The sequence below is a fragment of the Dendrobates tinctorius genome, unplaced genomic scaffold, assembly GCF_039654945.1.
Source record: "Dendrobates tinctorius isolate UK_male_01 unplaced genomic scaffold, ASM3965494v1 ptg000012l, whole genome shotgun sequence".
Classification (NCBI taxonomy): domain Eukaryota; kingdom Metazoa; phylum Chordata; class Amphibia; order Anura; family Dendrobatidae; genus Dendrobates; species Dendrobates tinctorius.
In genome coordinates this window covers 19,831,377-19,849,015 of record NW_027361680.1, presented here as the reverse complement: position 1 = coordinate 19,849,015, position 17,639 = coordinate 19,831,377, and the positions used below count along the sequence as shown (strand labels likewise).

The 17,639-nt window shown below is 44.0% G+C and overlaps 1 protein-coding gene across 10 annotated transcripts in view; it reads right to left on the bottom strand.

Annotated features, from left to right (window-relative positions):
* Positions 1–916: 916 nt before the first annotated feature.
* The window catches only part of SLC25A17 (solute carrier family 25 member 17), a 470,764-nt gene continuing 454,041 nt past the window's right edge, over positions 917–17,639 (bottom strand). For 8 of the 10 annotated variants that reach the window (XM_073558023.1, XM_073558022.1, XM_073558021.1 and 5 more), the window contains 2 exons: positions 3,437–3,519; positions 917–1,148 (listed from right to left, as the gene is read on the bottom strand). In XM_073558023.1, the coding sequence (XP_073414124.1) occupies positions 1,010–1,148; positions 3,437–3,519 (222 nt within the window). In that variant the 3' untranslated portion in view covers positions 917–1,009. The remainder of the gene's footprint in view (positions 1,149–3,436; positions 3,520–17,639) is intronic. The other 2 variants (XM_073558025.1, XM_073558024.1) reach the window with 1 other exon arrangement.

Genomic DNA, 17,639 nt, shown 5'->3' with positions numbered 1-17,639 from the left:
GGTACCTTTTCAGTGGTGGGTCCCAGGTCCTTATCCTTGGTGAGGGGTCAGTCCCGCAAGCGGAGAGCTATTGCTGCGTGCTTCTCTATTATCAGCCACTTATAGCAGTTACAGATTCCCTTACAGATTCCCGTGGTTTTGATAGCTCCAATATGAGAGAGGGGCTTTATTTGGCTCCAGAAAGGTAAATCTTCTTGAATAATCCTTATGGTGCTGTGTGGAGCCCATGGGAGCCTGTGGTCCAGCTAGGTTCCAGTTAAGAGGTGGATCACACATCCGTTTTTAGACGTCTGTCAAAATCCGCCCTTTAGCAAAAAAAAAGGATCCGCCATTTTTTTTGGCGGATCCGTTTTTTTAACCAGAGACTTGCATTAGTTTCTAAAGCAGATCCGTCCAAAAAATGGATCCGGTAGCATCCGTTTGTGGCAAAACGGAAACTAATCCGTTTTTCACACTTTGGCGGACGCCAAAAAACGGATGTGTGAAACAGGCCTAAGGCTTGTAGCAGTGTGGGAGGCCTAAGCCTCGGCTCAGATTCCTCTTCAGCTTCTAGGTGATATATCTTCACTCAGGAGCTTCCGAAACAGTCCAACCAACTTTATTATAACATCTGCAGCTCCGCACCTCTCTCTCTCTCAAACAACGCTTTACTATATTTGGCCAATTCTAGGTGACTCTTTGCAAGAGAGTTTTAATTTGATTCAGATTTACTAGTTTATTCAGATCTGACATGAAGTTGGCACAAATCTATTTTGCTGACTTCGGAATTATTTAAATTTTTAATTACTCTCCAAAACAGAGAAATTCAATTTATATGTTTAACTAATCATTTTAAATCCCTACACTATTATTAACTAATTACACATTTTTAAAATTGTAAGGATTGCAGAGAAAAAAAAATCACAAGATACACATAAAAAATTAAAAATATATTTTTATTTAGACAATTTTTTTCTTCTCATGTCAGAGTTGTAGTGTTAAGTATTTAAAACATCATCTTCAGTTTTCTTTATTGGCTTTTTAGACCCATAACTCGAAATGTCATGGCAGCCAGTTTCTCATAAACAAGGAACATAAGTGCAGCTGTTAAGACAGTTTGAAGAAGCTTTGCTTCTAGACCTTTGTAAAGACCCACATATCCTAAACACCTAGAAAGACACAAGCAAATAGAATACATATGAGTAACAAACCAAACTTTGCAGTGAATGAAATAACAAAAAATACTGTATGTCCACAAGGGTGGGAAATTAGTTTTCCGGAGGGGCCACATGAGAAACTGTGATTTTTGTGAATGATCAAACTAATGGGATGAAATTAATTCTGCTAAATATTAACATTTTATATTAATTCTATTTCTTAAGATTGAGTAGAATTAAGTTGACTCTCTACTACTGCGAATATGTTATGATAGGGCTTATTGCAACTTGTATTCTTATCAGTAGCAGCTAATCAAAATCAAATTTACTGTTTTTACACATTTTTATAAAAAGCAGTAAATCCTATAGCTCCTTCAGCCTTTTTACCTTGATCAACAGCTCCCCCGACACAGTAAGATGCCACCACAGCCTCTAACAGTATGATGACCTCCACACAGTACGATGTCCCCAAATCTCTCCTATAAACAAAGTATGACCTCCCACAGCCACCCTCACAATATTATGGACCTCACAAGCCCTCCAATACACAATGATGCCCCAAAAGGTCCTTACACATGATGTCCCCATAACTCCATAAGCCGTGTGATGGCCCTTATAGCCCCCCTCACAAAAAAAATTCTACTTTAATTACCAGGGTAACCTTGATTTGTTGCTCCAGTCTGTGCTGTGTGTAGACTAGTGACGTCATTGTGCCTACTGTGTTGAGACTCGCACAGGCTGAAAAGCTCTTTCCCCACCATTCAATTCAACTGTATCTGAATTTTAAAGATGTAAATACTATTGAAAACGAAAAGCTTGGCTACCCTAACTCACTGTCAGTACGTCACTGTTTCCAGCTCTTTGGCTGTTACAGTGCAGAATGGGCAGGAATGGCCAACCTATCAGATGTGGCCCATGGGCAACCAGATCGGTCATATCATACAGTCTTCTAGAGTGCATTTTTAAAGTTCACCATATAGCTGTTTTAACCTCATAACTTTAATGTAGTGCTTTAACCCTGTGCTATTGTAAATTTATGCAGTGGGATGAAAGTTTCTGCAATCTACCAGGAGAAGGTTGAGTCAGAGAAAGATTTTCCAGGCTATTAAGTCTCAATGGTTGCTATACAGGACATGGTGATCATATGATTGTAAGGTGCCTGCCATCATTGGAGAGCTGCCTTGTCCTACTAAAACCAGAGCAAAGCTGGCAATGTCCTATGTCACTTTAGTGGGCTATTTTTCCTGTTAACTGGGGCTCCTAGGCATTATTTCATTGGAGACACATTAGTAAAAGATATACATATGTAAAGCATGGGCAAAAAAAAGATTTTTTTCACACAAGTGTATTATACCACATAGAGTGGGGAAAATTAAGTATTTGATATGTTGCCAATTTTGCAAGTCCCCCACTACAAAGAATGGAAACCCTTTGTGCATATGTACATAATTATATGCCCTATCCTGGGGTCAGCAAGTAGACACAGCAGGTTTCTGTCTCTAATAGCGGGAGGAGCTCTAATCGCTGTTGTTAACCATTTAGCTGTCACTGTTAATGTCTGACCGTGGCTTTTAAATGATGCCATGGCATGTATGTGCACACACCAGCTCTCATTGACCCAACCCTTCCCCCGTGACGTGATTGTGAGGCCCTGCTGGTGCATTGTCGCTGTGAAGGTGGTTTGTGCATGGCGCCACACCTTTCAGGCTATGTATCCATTGAGAGGTTCACCGTGACGTGACAGTGGGCTTCTTACAGTCTGATCAGAATCAGTTTGTAAATTTTTGCCTAGCAGAACTAGATAAAAGTATGAATACTGGGCTGTGCGGTCCATGTCTCTGTCTAAAGTTCTGGCTCAAGTTTAATTACTGCCTGGCTCAGGCGCTCTCCCACAATATCTACAAATTGCCACCCCACTGCTTGGGATCACCCCATATTTTCCTACTTCACGCTACAATAGTGTGATGGCAATGACAGCATGTGGAGAGGAGGTGGAGACAGAATGTGCTAGTGGGCAATGGCCTGTAATTATAACGAGAACCTGCCAGCACAATTGTGTAATGTATGATAACGACAGGGCTGTAATATGGATTACATTGATATCTTTGATGAAGAAAGCCGCTTTGTGGCTTTTCTTTAATCACCATTTGCAGTTTTCTGCTCTCTGGTTCTCTTTCTCCAATTTCCGAGTCTGCCTGTCAGCCATCAGCCACTGTTAACTTGTATCCCCTGCTACCTTGTAACAATGATTTGATTTATGTTTGCAAGGTTTTGAAGAGTTGGTGTCACACAAAGCATACCTAATCCGTTGCTTGAGAAGATGAATGATATTGAACAAACTTCCTAAAGTCCGTTTCTCTGGATTAAGTTTTTCATGGCCAAACTAAGAAAAAAAAACACAAAAAAACTGTTTCGAAAACATTAAAAGATGAAAACTTACAAAATGCTACTAATGGGTTCCAAATAGTGATGATGGGTTTGTAACTAATAAGTCATGTCAGACTAACTAAATTTCCTTCTACGACGGAATCACTGATTGGGTGGATCAAGGAAATGCTGTAGATATAGTATATCTTGACTTCAGCAAAGCATTTGACAAAGTCTCTCATACAATCCTTATTGAAAAAATGACTAAGTATGGAATGGACAAGGCAACTGTTAGGTGGATTCATAACTGGCTTAGTGATCGGACCCAAAGAGTGGTCGTAAATGGCTGCACATCCAGTTGGAAGAATGTCTCAAGTGGGGTACCACAGGGCTCTGTCCTGGGCCCTGTATTGTTCAACATCTTTATCAACGATTTAGATGAAGGAATTGAGGGTAAACTGATTAAATTTGCTGATGACACAAAGCTAGGAGGGATAGCTAATACTAGAGAAGAGAGAGAGAGAGAGGATTCAAAAAGATAAATAAACTGGAGAAGTGGGCAGCAACTAACAGAATGGTTTTTAACAGGGAGAAATACAAAGTACTACATCTGGGCAATAAAAATGAAAAAAGCATATACAGAATGGGAGGAATAGGGCTAAGTGACAGCACATGTGAAAAAGACTTGGGTATACTAATAGATCACAGACTGAATATGAGTCAACAGTGTGATGCAGCAGCAAAAAAGGCAAATGCAATTCTAGGATGTATTAACAGAAGCATACAGTCTAGATCACGTGAAGTCATTATTTTCCTCTTCGCCACGACAACACCCACTGAGAGAGGGGATCCGCCCCGGAACAGGAAACCTACAGAGAGATAAATGGGGCGGTCCCCCTCGCTCCCTCAGTTTTGGTTTCCTGTTCCTGGAAAGGAACCCACAGAAGAGGATTCCTGGTCTGGTAGCCGCCTGCGTGCATAATATGAGCAGCAGGGGCCCCAGGACTGGAGGCAGCATCGGGCGGAGAGGTGTGTCCCCCCCCAGAGCTGGTAATGCAGGTGAGGCCGGAGGTGACAGCGGTGCCAAGGCTCACTAGGGGAGAGGGACATGGCTATACCCCCCCCGAGGGGGCAGGCGCATTACAAGTACCATATGGGGCATACTGGGCCGCGCGCCCCCCCCGAGGCAGAAGAGCTCGAGCGCCGTGCTGAGCAGCGCCACCGGGATTCATACCTGCGGCAGGGGTTAATGGAGAAGGACCCTGTGGATGGCGGGGCGCAGATGCGCGGTGAGCATCGCCGGCCGCATCACTATTCACGGTGACCGAGCGTTCCCCCAGGTGAGGCAACCCGGAAGTGGTTGAAGACTTCCGGGGTCAGGACAGGAGGCAGAGACCGCGGGACAGCGCCCGCGCAGTAGAAAAAAAAAAAAAAAGATGGTGGACGAAAAAAAAAGAGAGGAAGAGGAGCAGCTATAGCAAGGCTTTAAAAGGAAGCCGCAGACACAGCGCTAGTGCGCAGTCATGTCGTCCTTAGATGACCCAGCTTCGCTCCTGTTAGGTCAGCCAGTGGAATCCCCACATGGCAGTAGACAGAGCAGTGCTACAAGGAGAAGCAGTAGCACCAGGAAAAGTGGCAGCTCCAGGAAGGAATCTAGTGGACCTTCCAGGCAAGATGAGCCCTTAGAGAAAAAACGCAAAGAGAAGAAGTCGTCCCATGCCTCGCCTCAGCCTGGGTCGCGGACACCGCAGCCGGTAGTTTACTGACGAAACTCACGGGTGAGTGTTTTTTGGTCAGAATAAATGATTGATGGCCTTCTCTTTCTGGTCCATACCCCTTTAGGCTAAAAGAACGGAGAAGGCGAAACATAGAGAGTGTGCCTTATGTTCTCAGCCCCTCCCAGACGGCCACCCTAAGAGATTATGCCAATCCTGTATTGAAGAGGCCTTACAGGGGGAATCCTCACGGAAAAAGGAGGATATCCGGGCAATGATAAGAGAGGAGCTACGGGCCTTAGGCGGTTCCAGTAGTTTGGGGGGTCACTCCTCAGTGAGAGAAATATGTTCGCCAAGAGGAGGAGTTTCGCTGGCGTCAAACTCGCCGTCAGAAACTGGGGATCTGGATTCCGATAAGTCCCAGGAATATCTGTCCTCAGAGGACAAGGACCAGACGTGTTTCCCCACGGACAGTGTCAGTAATTTAGTGAAGTCTGTCCGAAATACTATGGGGTTGCCAGAGAGTAAGGACCCCAAGACCCCTCAGGACATAATGTTTGCGGGCATCTCCCGTAGAAAAGTCCGGGCATTCCCAGTGGTCCCAGCTGTAAAAGAGCTAGTGAAAAGGGAGTGGGAGAAACAAGGTCAGAGAACGTTTCTCCCCTTAACGTCAAAGCGTAAGTATCCCTTTGACGATGAGGATTTAACAGCCTGGTCAAGAGCCCCCAAAGTGGATGCGGCAGTGGCCTCTACCTCTCATAGATCCTCCTTGCCGGTAGAGGATTCGGGAACTTTGGCTGATTCTTTGGATCGTAAAACCGATACATTCCTTAAAAGATCGTGGGAAGCATGTACGGCAGCCTTTAAGCCCGCAATAGCAGCCACGTGCACGGCAAGATCGATGTTGGTGTGGCTGAATGACTTGGAGGACAATATTAAAAATGGGGTAGCTAGGAATAGGCTCCTTTCCTCTATGCCCCTCATTAAGGGAGCAGCGGCCTTCCTCTCCGACTCCTCCGTGGACTCCCTCCGGTTATCGGCTAGAGCGGCAGGACTGACCAATGCAGGCAGGCGGGCCTTATGGTTGAAGGGGTGGAAAGGAGACACACAAACAAAGACTAGACTGTGTGCTATACCCTGCCAGGGTAAGTACCTGTTTGGCACGGAACTGGATGAGATTTTGACAAAAGCGGGGGAGAGGAAGAAGGGTTTCCCTAACCCGTGTGTTCCGTTCAACAGGAGGGCCTACAGGAAGCCGCCGTTTGGTAAAAAGAAGGACTTTAGGCCCCAGGACCGCTGGGGAAATAAAGACCCCAAGCAAAGGGGCAACCTATTCGGGAAACGTCCCTTCAGGGGAGACAGGTCCCGATAAAACCATTACTCCGGTAGGTGGCAGGCTATTAAAATTCAGCCGCCAATGTGAAAAGGTGACATCAAACCCATGGGCCATAAATATTGTGTCATCAGGCCTAAGATTAGAATTTGTTCGGCATCCACCGAACTCCTTCCTATTGACTTCTATGAAGTCCGGGACACAGCAGGAAGCACTGGAGAAGGAGATTGCAGTACTGCTAACTAAACAGGTCCTGGTAGAGGTCCCAGGGGACGAAGTAGGAATGGGCTTTTATTCTCCTCTATTTTTAGTCCCAAAACCAGATGGCTCCTTTAGGACCATAATAAATTTAAAAAAGCTTAATACCTTCTTAAAACTGAGGTCGTTTAAAATGGACTCGATAAAGTCTGCAATAAAGCTTTTGTTCCCCTGGTGTTATATGGCAGTCTTGGACCTAAAGGACGCCTATTACCATCTCCCCGATATCGTGGGCACCAGAGGTTCCTGCGGGTAGCAGTCTGGTTCAGAGGTCGGATTCAGCATTTCCAGTTTGCGGCAATGCCATTCGGACTATCCATGGCTCCTCGGGTATTTACAAAATTGATGCTGGAGGTTATGTCGTATGTAAGGCTGAATGACACACTAGTGGTCCCTTACTTGGACGACCTACTCATAGTAGGAAAGTCTGTTTCACAGTGCGAAGCCAGAATATCTAAGATTATCTCATCCCTGAGAACACTAGGCTGGCTAATTAACTGGGAGAAATCCAGGCTAGAACCAGTAACCTGTCAGAGGTTCCTAGGCCTGCAAGTGGACTCCGTAGCTGAGGAATGCTTTCTGCCACACGCCAAAGCGATAGCCATAATCAATAAGATACGGAATACCATAAAAAGACCTGTAATATCATTGAGACAGGGTATGTCCTTGCTGGGATCCTTAATATCGTGTATTCCAGCGGTGCAATGGGCCCAGTTCCACTCCAGAGAACTACAGTGGGCTATTCTGCAGGAAACAGACTGCAGGGGCGGTTGGAGGGCAAGATGTCCCTATCGCCCGAGGTGGTTGAATCCCTAAGATGGTTAAATCCTTCCAATTTATCGAAGGGAGTGCAATGGTGGGTGACTCCCTCCAAAATACTCACCACGGATGCCAGCCCCTTGGGTTGGGGGGCCCATTTAGAGGAGCACATGGTACAAGGCTGGTGGCGTAATGATGAAATAGAGACCTCCTCTAATGTAAAGGAGCTAACAGCAATTTTCTATGCGATATCTCATTTTCTCCCGCAGTTAAGGGGCGCCCACGTAAGAATCCAGACAGACAATACCACCACAGTGGCCTATATAAACCGGCAAGGAGGCACGCGGTCAGTGCCACTGATGTCTATTGCGGGAAAGATCCTGGAGATGGCCGAGGTACATCTTCTTTCCTTGTCAGCACTCCATATAAGAGGAGTAGACAACTCCCGTGCAGACTACCTCAGTCGCCAAGCCCTATATCAGGGCGAGTGGGTCCTCAGCAGGCACGTCTTCGAAATGATAGCATCAGAATGGGGCACACCAGAGATAGACCTATTCGCGACCAGAGCCAACAGGCGCATAAGAAGGTTCGCTTCACTCTACAGGTCAGACAACCCAGACATTCTAGATGCCCTCCAAGCACCCTGGACATTCCAGCTAGCCTATGCCTTCCCTCCAATGGTTCTACTACCAACAGTAGTCAGGAAGATAAGACAGGAGAGGGCGAGGGTCATCTTGATAGCCCCGTTTTGGCCAAAAAGACCGTGGTTTTCATGGCTGAGAGCCATGTCAGTAACCGACCCGTGGATCCTGCCGCTGCACCAGAATCTTCTCTCGCAGGGACCCTGCTACCATCCACAGGCCAAAGCCCTGCACCTAGCGGCCTGGAATTTGAAAGGGAGCTACTGAGGCAGAAAGGTTTCTCAAAGAACCTAATCAATACCCTGCTGCAAAGCAGGAAGGAGTCCACAACAAAAATATATGCTAAAGTGTGGAAAAAGTTCCTGGCCTTTCACCCAGCAAAACTAGCCGGGGAAGTACCTATTACGGCTATTCTAGAGTTTCTGCAAAAAGGCCGAGAATTAAGGCTCTCGGAAAGCACTCTAAAGGTCCACGTGTCAGCCCTAGGAGCCCTATTTAACTATAACGTGGCGGCAAATAGATGGGTGACCCGTTTCATCTCAGCTTGTCAACACTCAGAGCCGGTGTATATTCCTCAGCTACCAGCATGGAACCTTACTCTAGTTTTGGATGCTTTCACTCAGGCACCATTTGAACCCATAAGCTCGGCATCAGTGAAGTGCCTCTCGTTAAAAACTGCTACGCTATTAGCCTTAGTATCGGCTAGAAGAGTGAGTGATCTTCACACTCTATAAGTGGACCCTCCGTTCCTGTCAATAACACGAGACAGTCTGATTTTAAAGACAGACCCGTCCTACCTTCCAAAACGGGCAACTAAATTTCATAGATCTCAGGAGATATACCTACCTTCCTTCCATGAGAACCCGTCAACACAAGACGAGGTGAAATATCACACTTTAGATGTGAAAAGAGCAGTGCTAGCCTACCTAGATAGGACCAGTCCCTGGAGGCAGAGTAGGTCTCTTTTTGTCTCCTTCCAGGGTAGCTGGAAGGGGTTTGCAGTTACATCAGGCACGATATCCAGATGGATTAGAGATGCTATCACAATGGCGTATTTGGCAAAAGGAGAAGACCCGCCACTGGGGATTAAGGCGCACTCTACTAGAGCCATATCATCCTCCTGGGCCGAGAGGGCGAACGTCCCAATCGAACAAATATGTAAGGCTGCAACCTGGTCTTCTCCGTCTACCTTTTATAGTCACTATAGACTAGATTTGTCCTCTACCGAGGATCTAACCTTTGGTAGATCAGTCCTTAACACGGTGTGCCCTCCCAAGTGATTATCTCTGGAATTCTCTCAGTGGGTGCTGTCGTGGCGAAGAGGAAAAACCGGATTACTTACCGGTAATACTCTTTTGTAGAGTCCACGACAGCACCCGCTCACTTCCCTCCCGTATTAATTTTGCACACATGGGTCTCCTTGGTGGTGGAGATTATGAGTTAAGTTAGATATGTGATTAAACTTAGTAAGCATAAGAAGCTACATAGGGGTAAGATAGATGAATCGCCCAAACAATTTGACTAAAACATGTATGGCGGTTCCTCCGTTGTTCTCGGTAACACAAACTGAGGGAGCGAGGGGGACCGCCCCATTTATCTCTCTGTAGGTTTCCTGTTCCGGGGGCGGATCCCCTCTCTCAGTGGGTGCTGTCGTGGACTCTACAAAAGAGTATTACCGGTAAGTAATCCGGTTTTCCCTCTACTCCTCTTTGGTCAGACCTCATCTGGAATATTGTGTCCAGTTTTGGGCACCACATTTTAAAAAAGACATCAACAAACTGGAGCAAGTTCAAAAAAGAGCGACCAGAATGGTGACCGGTCTGCAAACCCTGTCTTATGAGGAAAGGCTGCAGGATTTGGGAATGTTTAGTTTGCAAAAGAGAAGACTGAGAGGAGACTTAATAGCTGTCTACAAATATCTAAAGGGCTGTCACATTGTAGAAGGATCAACTTTATTCTCATTTGCACAAGGAAAGACTAGAAGCAATGGGATGAAACTGAATGGGAGGAGACACAGATTAGATATTAGAAAAAACTTTTTGACAGAGTGATCAATGAGTGGAACAGGCTGCCACGAGAAGTGGTGAGTTCTCCTTCAATGGAAGTCTTCAAACAGAGGCTGGACAGACATCTGACTGGGATGATTTAGTGAATCCTGCTTTGAGCAGGGGGTTGGACCAGATGGCCCAGGAGGTCCCTTCCAACTCTACGATTCTATGAAATTGCACAATAACTTTTGGAGTCCTGTTACCCTTGGGAAAATAAAAATTGGAGGTGAAAAGATCATTTTTGCGGAAAAAAGTGATTTTTTTTTTATTTTATGACTGTACGTTATAAACTTTTGTGAAGCCCTGGGAGGTTCAAAGTTCTCACCACACATCTAGAAAAGTTACTTGGGGGGTCTAGTTTCAAAAATGGTGTCACTTGTGGGGGTTTCCACTGTTTTGGCACATCAGGGGCTTTCCAAACGCGACATGGCGTCCGATCTCAATTTCAGCCAAAAAAGTCAAATGGCGCAGCTTCCCTTCCGAGCTCTGCCATGCGCCCAAATAGTCGTTTACACCCACATATGGGGTATCAGCGTACTCAGAACAAATTGCACAATAACTTTTAGGGTCCTGTTACCCTTGGGAAAATAAAAATTGGGAGTGAAAAGATCATTTTTGTGGAAAAAATGATTTTTTAATTGTACGGTTTTACATTATAAACGTCTGTGAAGCCCTTGTGGGTTCAAAGTTCTCACCACATATCTAGATAAGTTCCTTGGGGGGTCTAGTTTCCAAAATGAGGTCTGTCATGAACTCATTTTCTGCTCCACCAGTTGAGAGTTCCCTTCCGTTCTGCCTCTGGTGGTGACAGGAGGTAGTGCTGTTGGTTTAAGTGGTAGTGATCTGCCATCTGATGAGGAAGATAACGATTGGATCTCTGGAGTATCAGACTGGATATAAGACAGCCGATGCCCTATCCAGGTGCTGGTGATTCAGTCTGCTTCTCAGGTCCTTGTCTTCAGCTCTCTTCCAGTCTTCTCAAGTTGTTTGTTTTTTGCTAATGTTCACACTTGCGCTTGTTGGTCAATTCAGTTTTTTGTGTAATCAGCTTGCCCCTGCTGGGGCTATGCTGAATTTCCACTCCTATTAATCAGTATTTGCCAATCTGCTTTTTGTTCCTTATTAGATTGGCCTCTTTTTTGCTCTGTCTCAGAATATTTCAGAGTGCTGATATAGGTTTTGAAGTCTAGTGATTTCAGGGTTAATTTTGCTATCAGAAGTGTTGGACAATATTTTTGTAGGTTGCTTTTGGCAGATTGCAGACAGTGTCTTTCCTTTTCTGTCCTTTTTAGTTAGCCGGGCCCCATCGTTTGCTCAGCCTATTTTCTCGCCTTTGTTTGTATTTTCATCTTGTTTCACCATCAATACATGTGGGGGGCTGTCTTTCCTTTGGGGTCTGCTCTGGGGCAGTTAGTTTTCCTCTTTCCCTGCTTTAGGCTTATTTAGTTCTCCGGTTGTGACGAGGCGTCTAGGACCAACGTAGGAACGCTCCACGACTGCTTCTAGTTGTGCGCTTAAGATCAGGGATCTGCAATCTGCATAGTCACCAACTTCTCTGGTTTTCTGAGACTTAGCTTGTTGTCTTGTTTTTCCTCCTCGGTTTCCCATTCATAACAGAGGTCACTTATGGGGGTTTCCACTGTTTAAGCACATCAGGGGCTCTCCAAACGTGACATGGCGTCCGATCTGAATTCCAGCCAATTTTGCATTGAAAAAGTACTGTTTCGGCGCTTCTTCCGTTCTGAGCTCTGCCTTGCGCTGAAACAGTGCTTCCCCCCCACATATCAGGTATCAGCATACTCAGGACAAATTGCACAATAACTTTTGCAGTCAATTTCTCCTGTTACCCTTGGTAAAATAAAAAAAATTGGACCTGACGTAATTTTTTTGTGAAAAAAAGATAAATGTTCATTTTTTTTTTAAACATTCAAAAAATTCCTGTGAAGCACCTGAAGGGTTAATAAACTTCTTGAATGTGGTTTTGAGCACCTTGAGGGGTGCAGTTTTTAGAATGGTGTCACTTTTGGGTATTTTCTATCATATAGACTCCTCAAAGTGACTTCAAATGTGATGCGGTCCGTAAAAATAAAATGGTGTTGTAAAAATGAGAAATTGCTGGTCAACTTTTAACCCTTATAACTTCCTAACAAAAAAAAAAATTTTGGTTCCAAAATTGTGCTGTTGTAAAGTAAACATATGTGAAATGTTACTTAAGTTTTTATGTGCCAATTTATATCAATTAAATTTTACCACTACCGTGAAGTACAATACGTCACGAGAAAACAGTGTCAGAATCACCGGGATCCATGGAAGCGTTTCAGAGTTATTTCCTCATAAAGGGACAGTGGTCAGAACTGTAAAAATTGGCCTGGTCATGAACGTGCAAACAACCCTTGGGGGTAAAGGGGTTAAATAGGTGAGTCCGCATTTACCACTTTGCAATATAAACACGACTTATAAAAACACTAATGGCAGTCATTTGGTTTTCTGCTAAGTTTTCGCTTATTAAATGAAAAATATTGTGTCTTTATAAGCATTACAGCAAATGAGTATGTAATTTTCCATACTTATTTAATATACATAATGCATTTATGCTTTGGCTTTCTCATTTGATGTTAAGCATATGCTAAATTCTTCCATGATTGCATATTTCATGCCGTTTTTCTGGCATGTGTGTATATACAAACTCATACAATATCCCTTTTCTCTATGGAATTCCACATATTTTCGTACTAATTTAGTAACATTTAACAGTCTAGATCAATATAGTGATCAATTAATTTATCTTTCTGTGCAATATTCACTATATAAATGTACTGATGCTTTCCTTCTGGAAATAATTAATATTGGTGTTATATGTGATATATATTGTATTACACTGATTAGCATTATGTTGAGGTATTATACTACTTTAAAATATTTAAAATATTTTCACTTATACTGTTGATGTCAATAAATTTGCTTATAGCAATAACTATACATGTAAAATTTAGTATTCTATTGCTGCCTATTTGTCATCGTGAAATTGTGTTTGTCTTTTGTGATTTTAATCTATTTGTATATCCTCACACACAGTACACAGATATCCTGAACAATTTCATTAGTGGTCTGCAAGAGTGCCAAAAAGCAAATTGTAGCTGGATTGCTGCACTGTTTAATCACTGCACTGAAGTGGATGGTCGCGGCCAGAAGTTTTAAGACTGACACAAATTTTGTTTTTCACAAAATTTGCTGTTTTACTGTTTTTTTTCTTGTTTTTTTTTTCTTCACTGTTTAATTTTGTGTCAATAATGTTAGTTAAAGGGAACCTGTCACCCCCCCAGGGCGTTTTTAAGTAAAAGAGCCACCTTGAGCAGCACCAAGGCTCACTCTGTGAAGGTGGCTCTCCTGTTTCTGACCCCTAGTAACGCTGAAATATCGACTTTTGTAAACAGGTCCTCATACCTGTGTTGTGTCCCATAGGTATGGTGTGTCCCCCTGTGTCAGCCGCCTCCCATCCATCCATCATACCTGTGTCTTGTGCCTGGGCGCTGCCCATCATCCGTCCATCATGCCACATGTCTTGTGCCTGGGCGCCGCCCACCATGCCCCTGTGCGCTGCCACCTCCTCCTGTTTTGAATGCCGGTGCCTGTGCTGTGACAAGAGTTCTCGGGCATGCGCAGTGCGCGCTGCTCTGAGAACCGACATCAGGCTATTGCGCATGCGTATTGCTGAGGCCCCAGCCCCGCAGTGTGAATACATCATAACACACTGTGGGGCGGGATCTGGGGCCTCAGCAACACGCAGGTGCAATAGCCTGATGTCGGATCTCGGACAGCGGTAAATGTGGACTCACCTATTTAACCCCTTTAACCCCAAGGGTTGTTTGCATGTTCATGACCAGGCCAATTTTCACAATTCTCACCACTGTCCCTTTGAGGTAATAACTCTGAAACGCTTCCATGGATCCCGGTGATTCTGACAATGTTTTCTCGTGACATATTGTACTTCATGTTAGTGGTAAAATTTCATTGATATAACTTGCGTTTATTTGTGAAAAAAAATGGAAATTTGGTGAAAATGTTGAAAATTTCGCAATTTTCCAACTTCAAATTTTTATGCCCTTAAATCACAGCGATATGGCACAAAAAATCTTAAGTAACATTTCACATATGTTTACTTTACATCAGCACAATTTTGGAACCAAAATTTTTTTTTAGGAAGTTATAAGGGTTAAAAGTTGACCAGCAATTTCTCATTTTTGCAACACCATTTTATTTTTACGGACCACATCACATTTGAAGTCACTTTGAGGAGTCTATATGATAGAAAATACCCAAAAGTGACACCATTCTAAAATCTGCACCCCTCAAGGTGCTCAAAACCACTTTCAAGAAGTTTATTAACCCTTCAGGTGCTTCACAGGAATTTTTTGAATGTTTAAAAAAAAAAATGAACATTTATCTTTTTTTCACAAACAAATTACTTCAGGTCCAATTTTTTTTATCTTACCAAGGGTAACAGGAAAAATTGGACTGCAAAAGTAATTGTGCAATTTGTCCTGAGTACGCTGATACCTGACATGTGGGGGGGGGGACGACTGTTTCGGCGCATGGCAGAGCTCAGAACGGAAGGAGCGCTGAAACAGTATATCACTTATGCTGTGTTGCAAGGTCCTGTGATGACGTAGTCTCGCGTGACTCTAGCGGTCTTGCGAGATCGCTATAGCAACGCGAGACTACGTCATCACAGGTCTCGCAAGGCATTACTGGGAACGCTGAGGCCCGGGATGGCAGCACGGGACGCCGGGAGGTAAATATACCCCGATTTTTTTATTTTTTTTTTTAGCATTTTAACATTCTATCTTTTACTATTGAGGCCGCATAGGCGGCCTCAATAGTAAAAACCTGGTCACACTTGTCAAACACTATGTTGGACGAGTGTGACTAACCTGTCAATCACTTTCCAAGAGATGCTTCAAATCGCTTGGAAAGTGCTTGAATATCGCACGCGAAAATCGCGGCAAAATCGCGATCATAATCGCGGTGAAATCGCGGTGAAATCGCGCGGGAAAAAAAGCGCGATTTCTGGGAAGGAGTCCGTTTTTTAGTGTCCGGAATAAAACGCTACGTGGGCACATAGCCTAAATCTTCTGCCTGAGCGAGTGTGAACGAGCTGAGTGTAAGTGCGATCTGTGGTAGGGGTGTGACTTGTGATTCAGTGACTTTAGATTCAGGAAGTTTGCAAGGGAGGTATTACTGAATTACTGTTATATTTATTAATACTTTTTATTTATTTATTTTCTTGTACTTTTTCTGTCTGGTGCAATCCCCATTAGGATGTGCTCCACTATTGCCAATGCCATCCAGTGTACATCTTGCCGCATGTATGAAATCCTTGACCAGCCAGTCGAGGGTGCATACTGCTGTGCGAGATGTGAGCATTTGGAAGCCCAGATACAGGATCTAAATGCGCAGCTGGCAACACTGAGATCCATAGACAATATGGAAAGGAGTCTTCTGCTCAATGGGATAGATGAGGGGAGATGCTAGGTTGGAGCCTCAGGACAGTGAAGTAGCCAGCTGGGTGACAGAAGGCGGGGTAGAGGGAAGAGCGTCAGGGAGGCTAGTCCTGATCTCGCACACCCCAATAAATTTCCTAAGTTGGCAGATGAGGGGAGTGTCAGCGCAGGGGTAGCACTGCTGCAGCAAGGCATGACCTCTGAAAGCCGCCGGAGGAGTGTCTGTTCCAGTAAAGGGGGAAATAGGAGAGCAGGGCAGGCCAGACAGTTTCTGGTAGTGGGGGACTCAATTAATAGGGGAACAGATAGGGCAATCTGTCACAAAGACAGGGATCGTTGAACGGTGTGCTTGCCTACCTGGCGCTCGAGTGCGACACATCGCTGATCGGGTTGACAGATTACTGGGAGGGGCTGATGAGGATCCAGCGGTCATGGTGCACATTGGCACAAATGAAAAAGTTAGAGGTAGGTGGAAGGTCCTTAAAGATGATTTCAGGGAATTAGGCTGCAAGCTTAAAGCAAGGACCTCCAAGGTGGTATTTTCGGAAATACTTCCTGTATCTATATACACCATTATTTTTAATCTTTAAAGATTCCATAATAACAGGGTCTGTACCACAGGACTGGCGTATAGCAAATGTGGTACCAATATTCAAAAAGGGGACAAAAACTGAACTTGGAAATTATAGGCCAGTAAGGTTAACCTCAACTGTGGGTAAAATCCTGGAGGGTTTTCTAAGAGATACTATACTGGAGTATCTGGAGAAGAATAACTTTATGACCCAATATCAACATGGGTTTACGAGGGACTGTTCCTGTCAGACTAATCTGATAAGCTTTTATGAAGAGGTAAGTACCGGACAGGACCAAGGGAATGCAGTGGACGTGGTGTACATGGACTTTTCAAAAGCTTTTGATACGGTGCCACACAAAAGATTGATACATAAAATGAGAACAATGGGGATAGGGGAAAATATGTGTAAGTGGGTTAAGAGCTGGCTCAGGGATAGGAAACAAAGGGTGGTTATTAATGGAGCACACTCTGACTGGGTCATGGTTAGCAGTGGGGTACCACAGGGGTCAGTATTGGGCCCGCTTCTTTTTAACATATTTATTAATGACCTTGTAAGGGGCATAGAGAGTGGAATTTCAATATCTGCAGATGACACTAAACTCTGCAGGGTAATCAATACTGAGGAGGACAATTTTATATTACAGGAGGATTTACAGTATGTAAACTAGAAGCTTGGGCTGATAAATGGCAAATGAGCTTTAATGGGGATAAATGTAAGGTCATGCACTTAGGTAGAACAAACAATATGTTTAATTATGTGCTTAATTGTAAAACACTGGGCAAAACTGTCACTGAAAAAGACCTGGGTGTATGGGTGGATGACAAACTCACATTTAGTGGCCAGTGTCAGGCAGCTGCTGCAAAGGCAAATAAAATAATGGGATGTATTAAAAGAGGCATAGATGCTCATGAGGAGAACATAATTTTACCTCTATATAAGTCACTAGTGCGACCACACTTGGAATACTGTGTACAGTTCTGGTCTCCGGTGTATAAGAAAGACATAGCTGAACTAGAGCGGGTGCAGAGAAGAGCGACCAAGGTTATTAGGGAACTGGAGGGTCTGCAATACCAAGATAGGTTATTACACTTGGGGTTATTTAGTTTGGAAAATCGAAGGCTTCGGGGTGATCTTATTACAATGTATAAATATATGCGGGGACAGTGCCTTTCTTGAAAAGTATAATATTACAGGGTATATACACTATCCATAAACAACAAGAATAAGTATAAATTGCCCAAAATTACCAATTTTATTGAATACAAAAATACAAAAATAAAATTACACACATGGGTAACTGCTATCC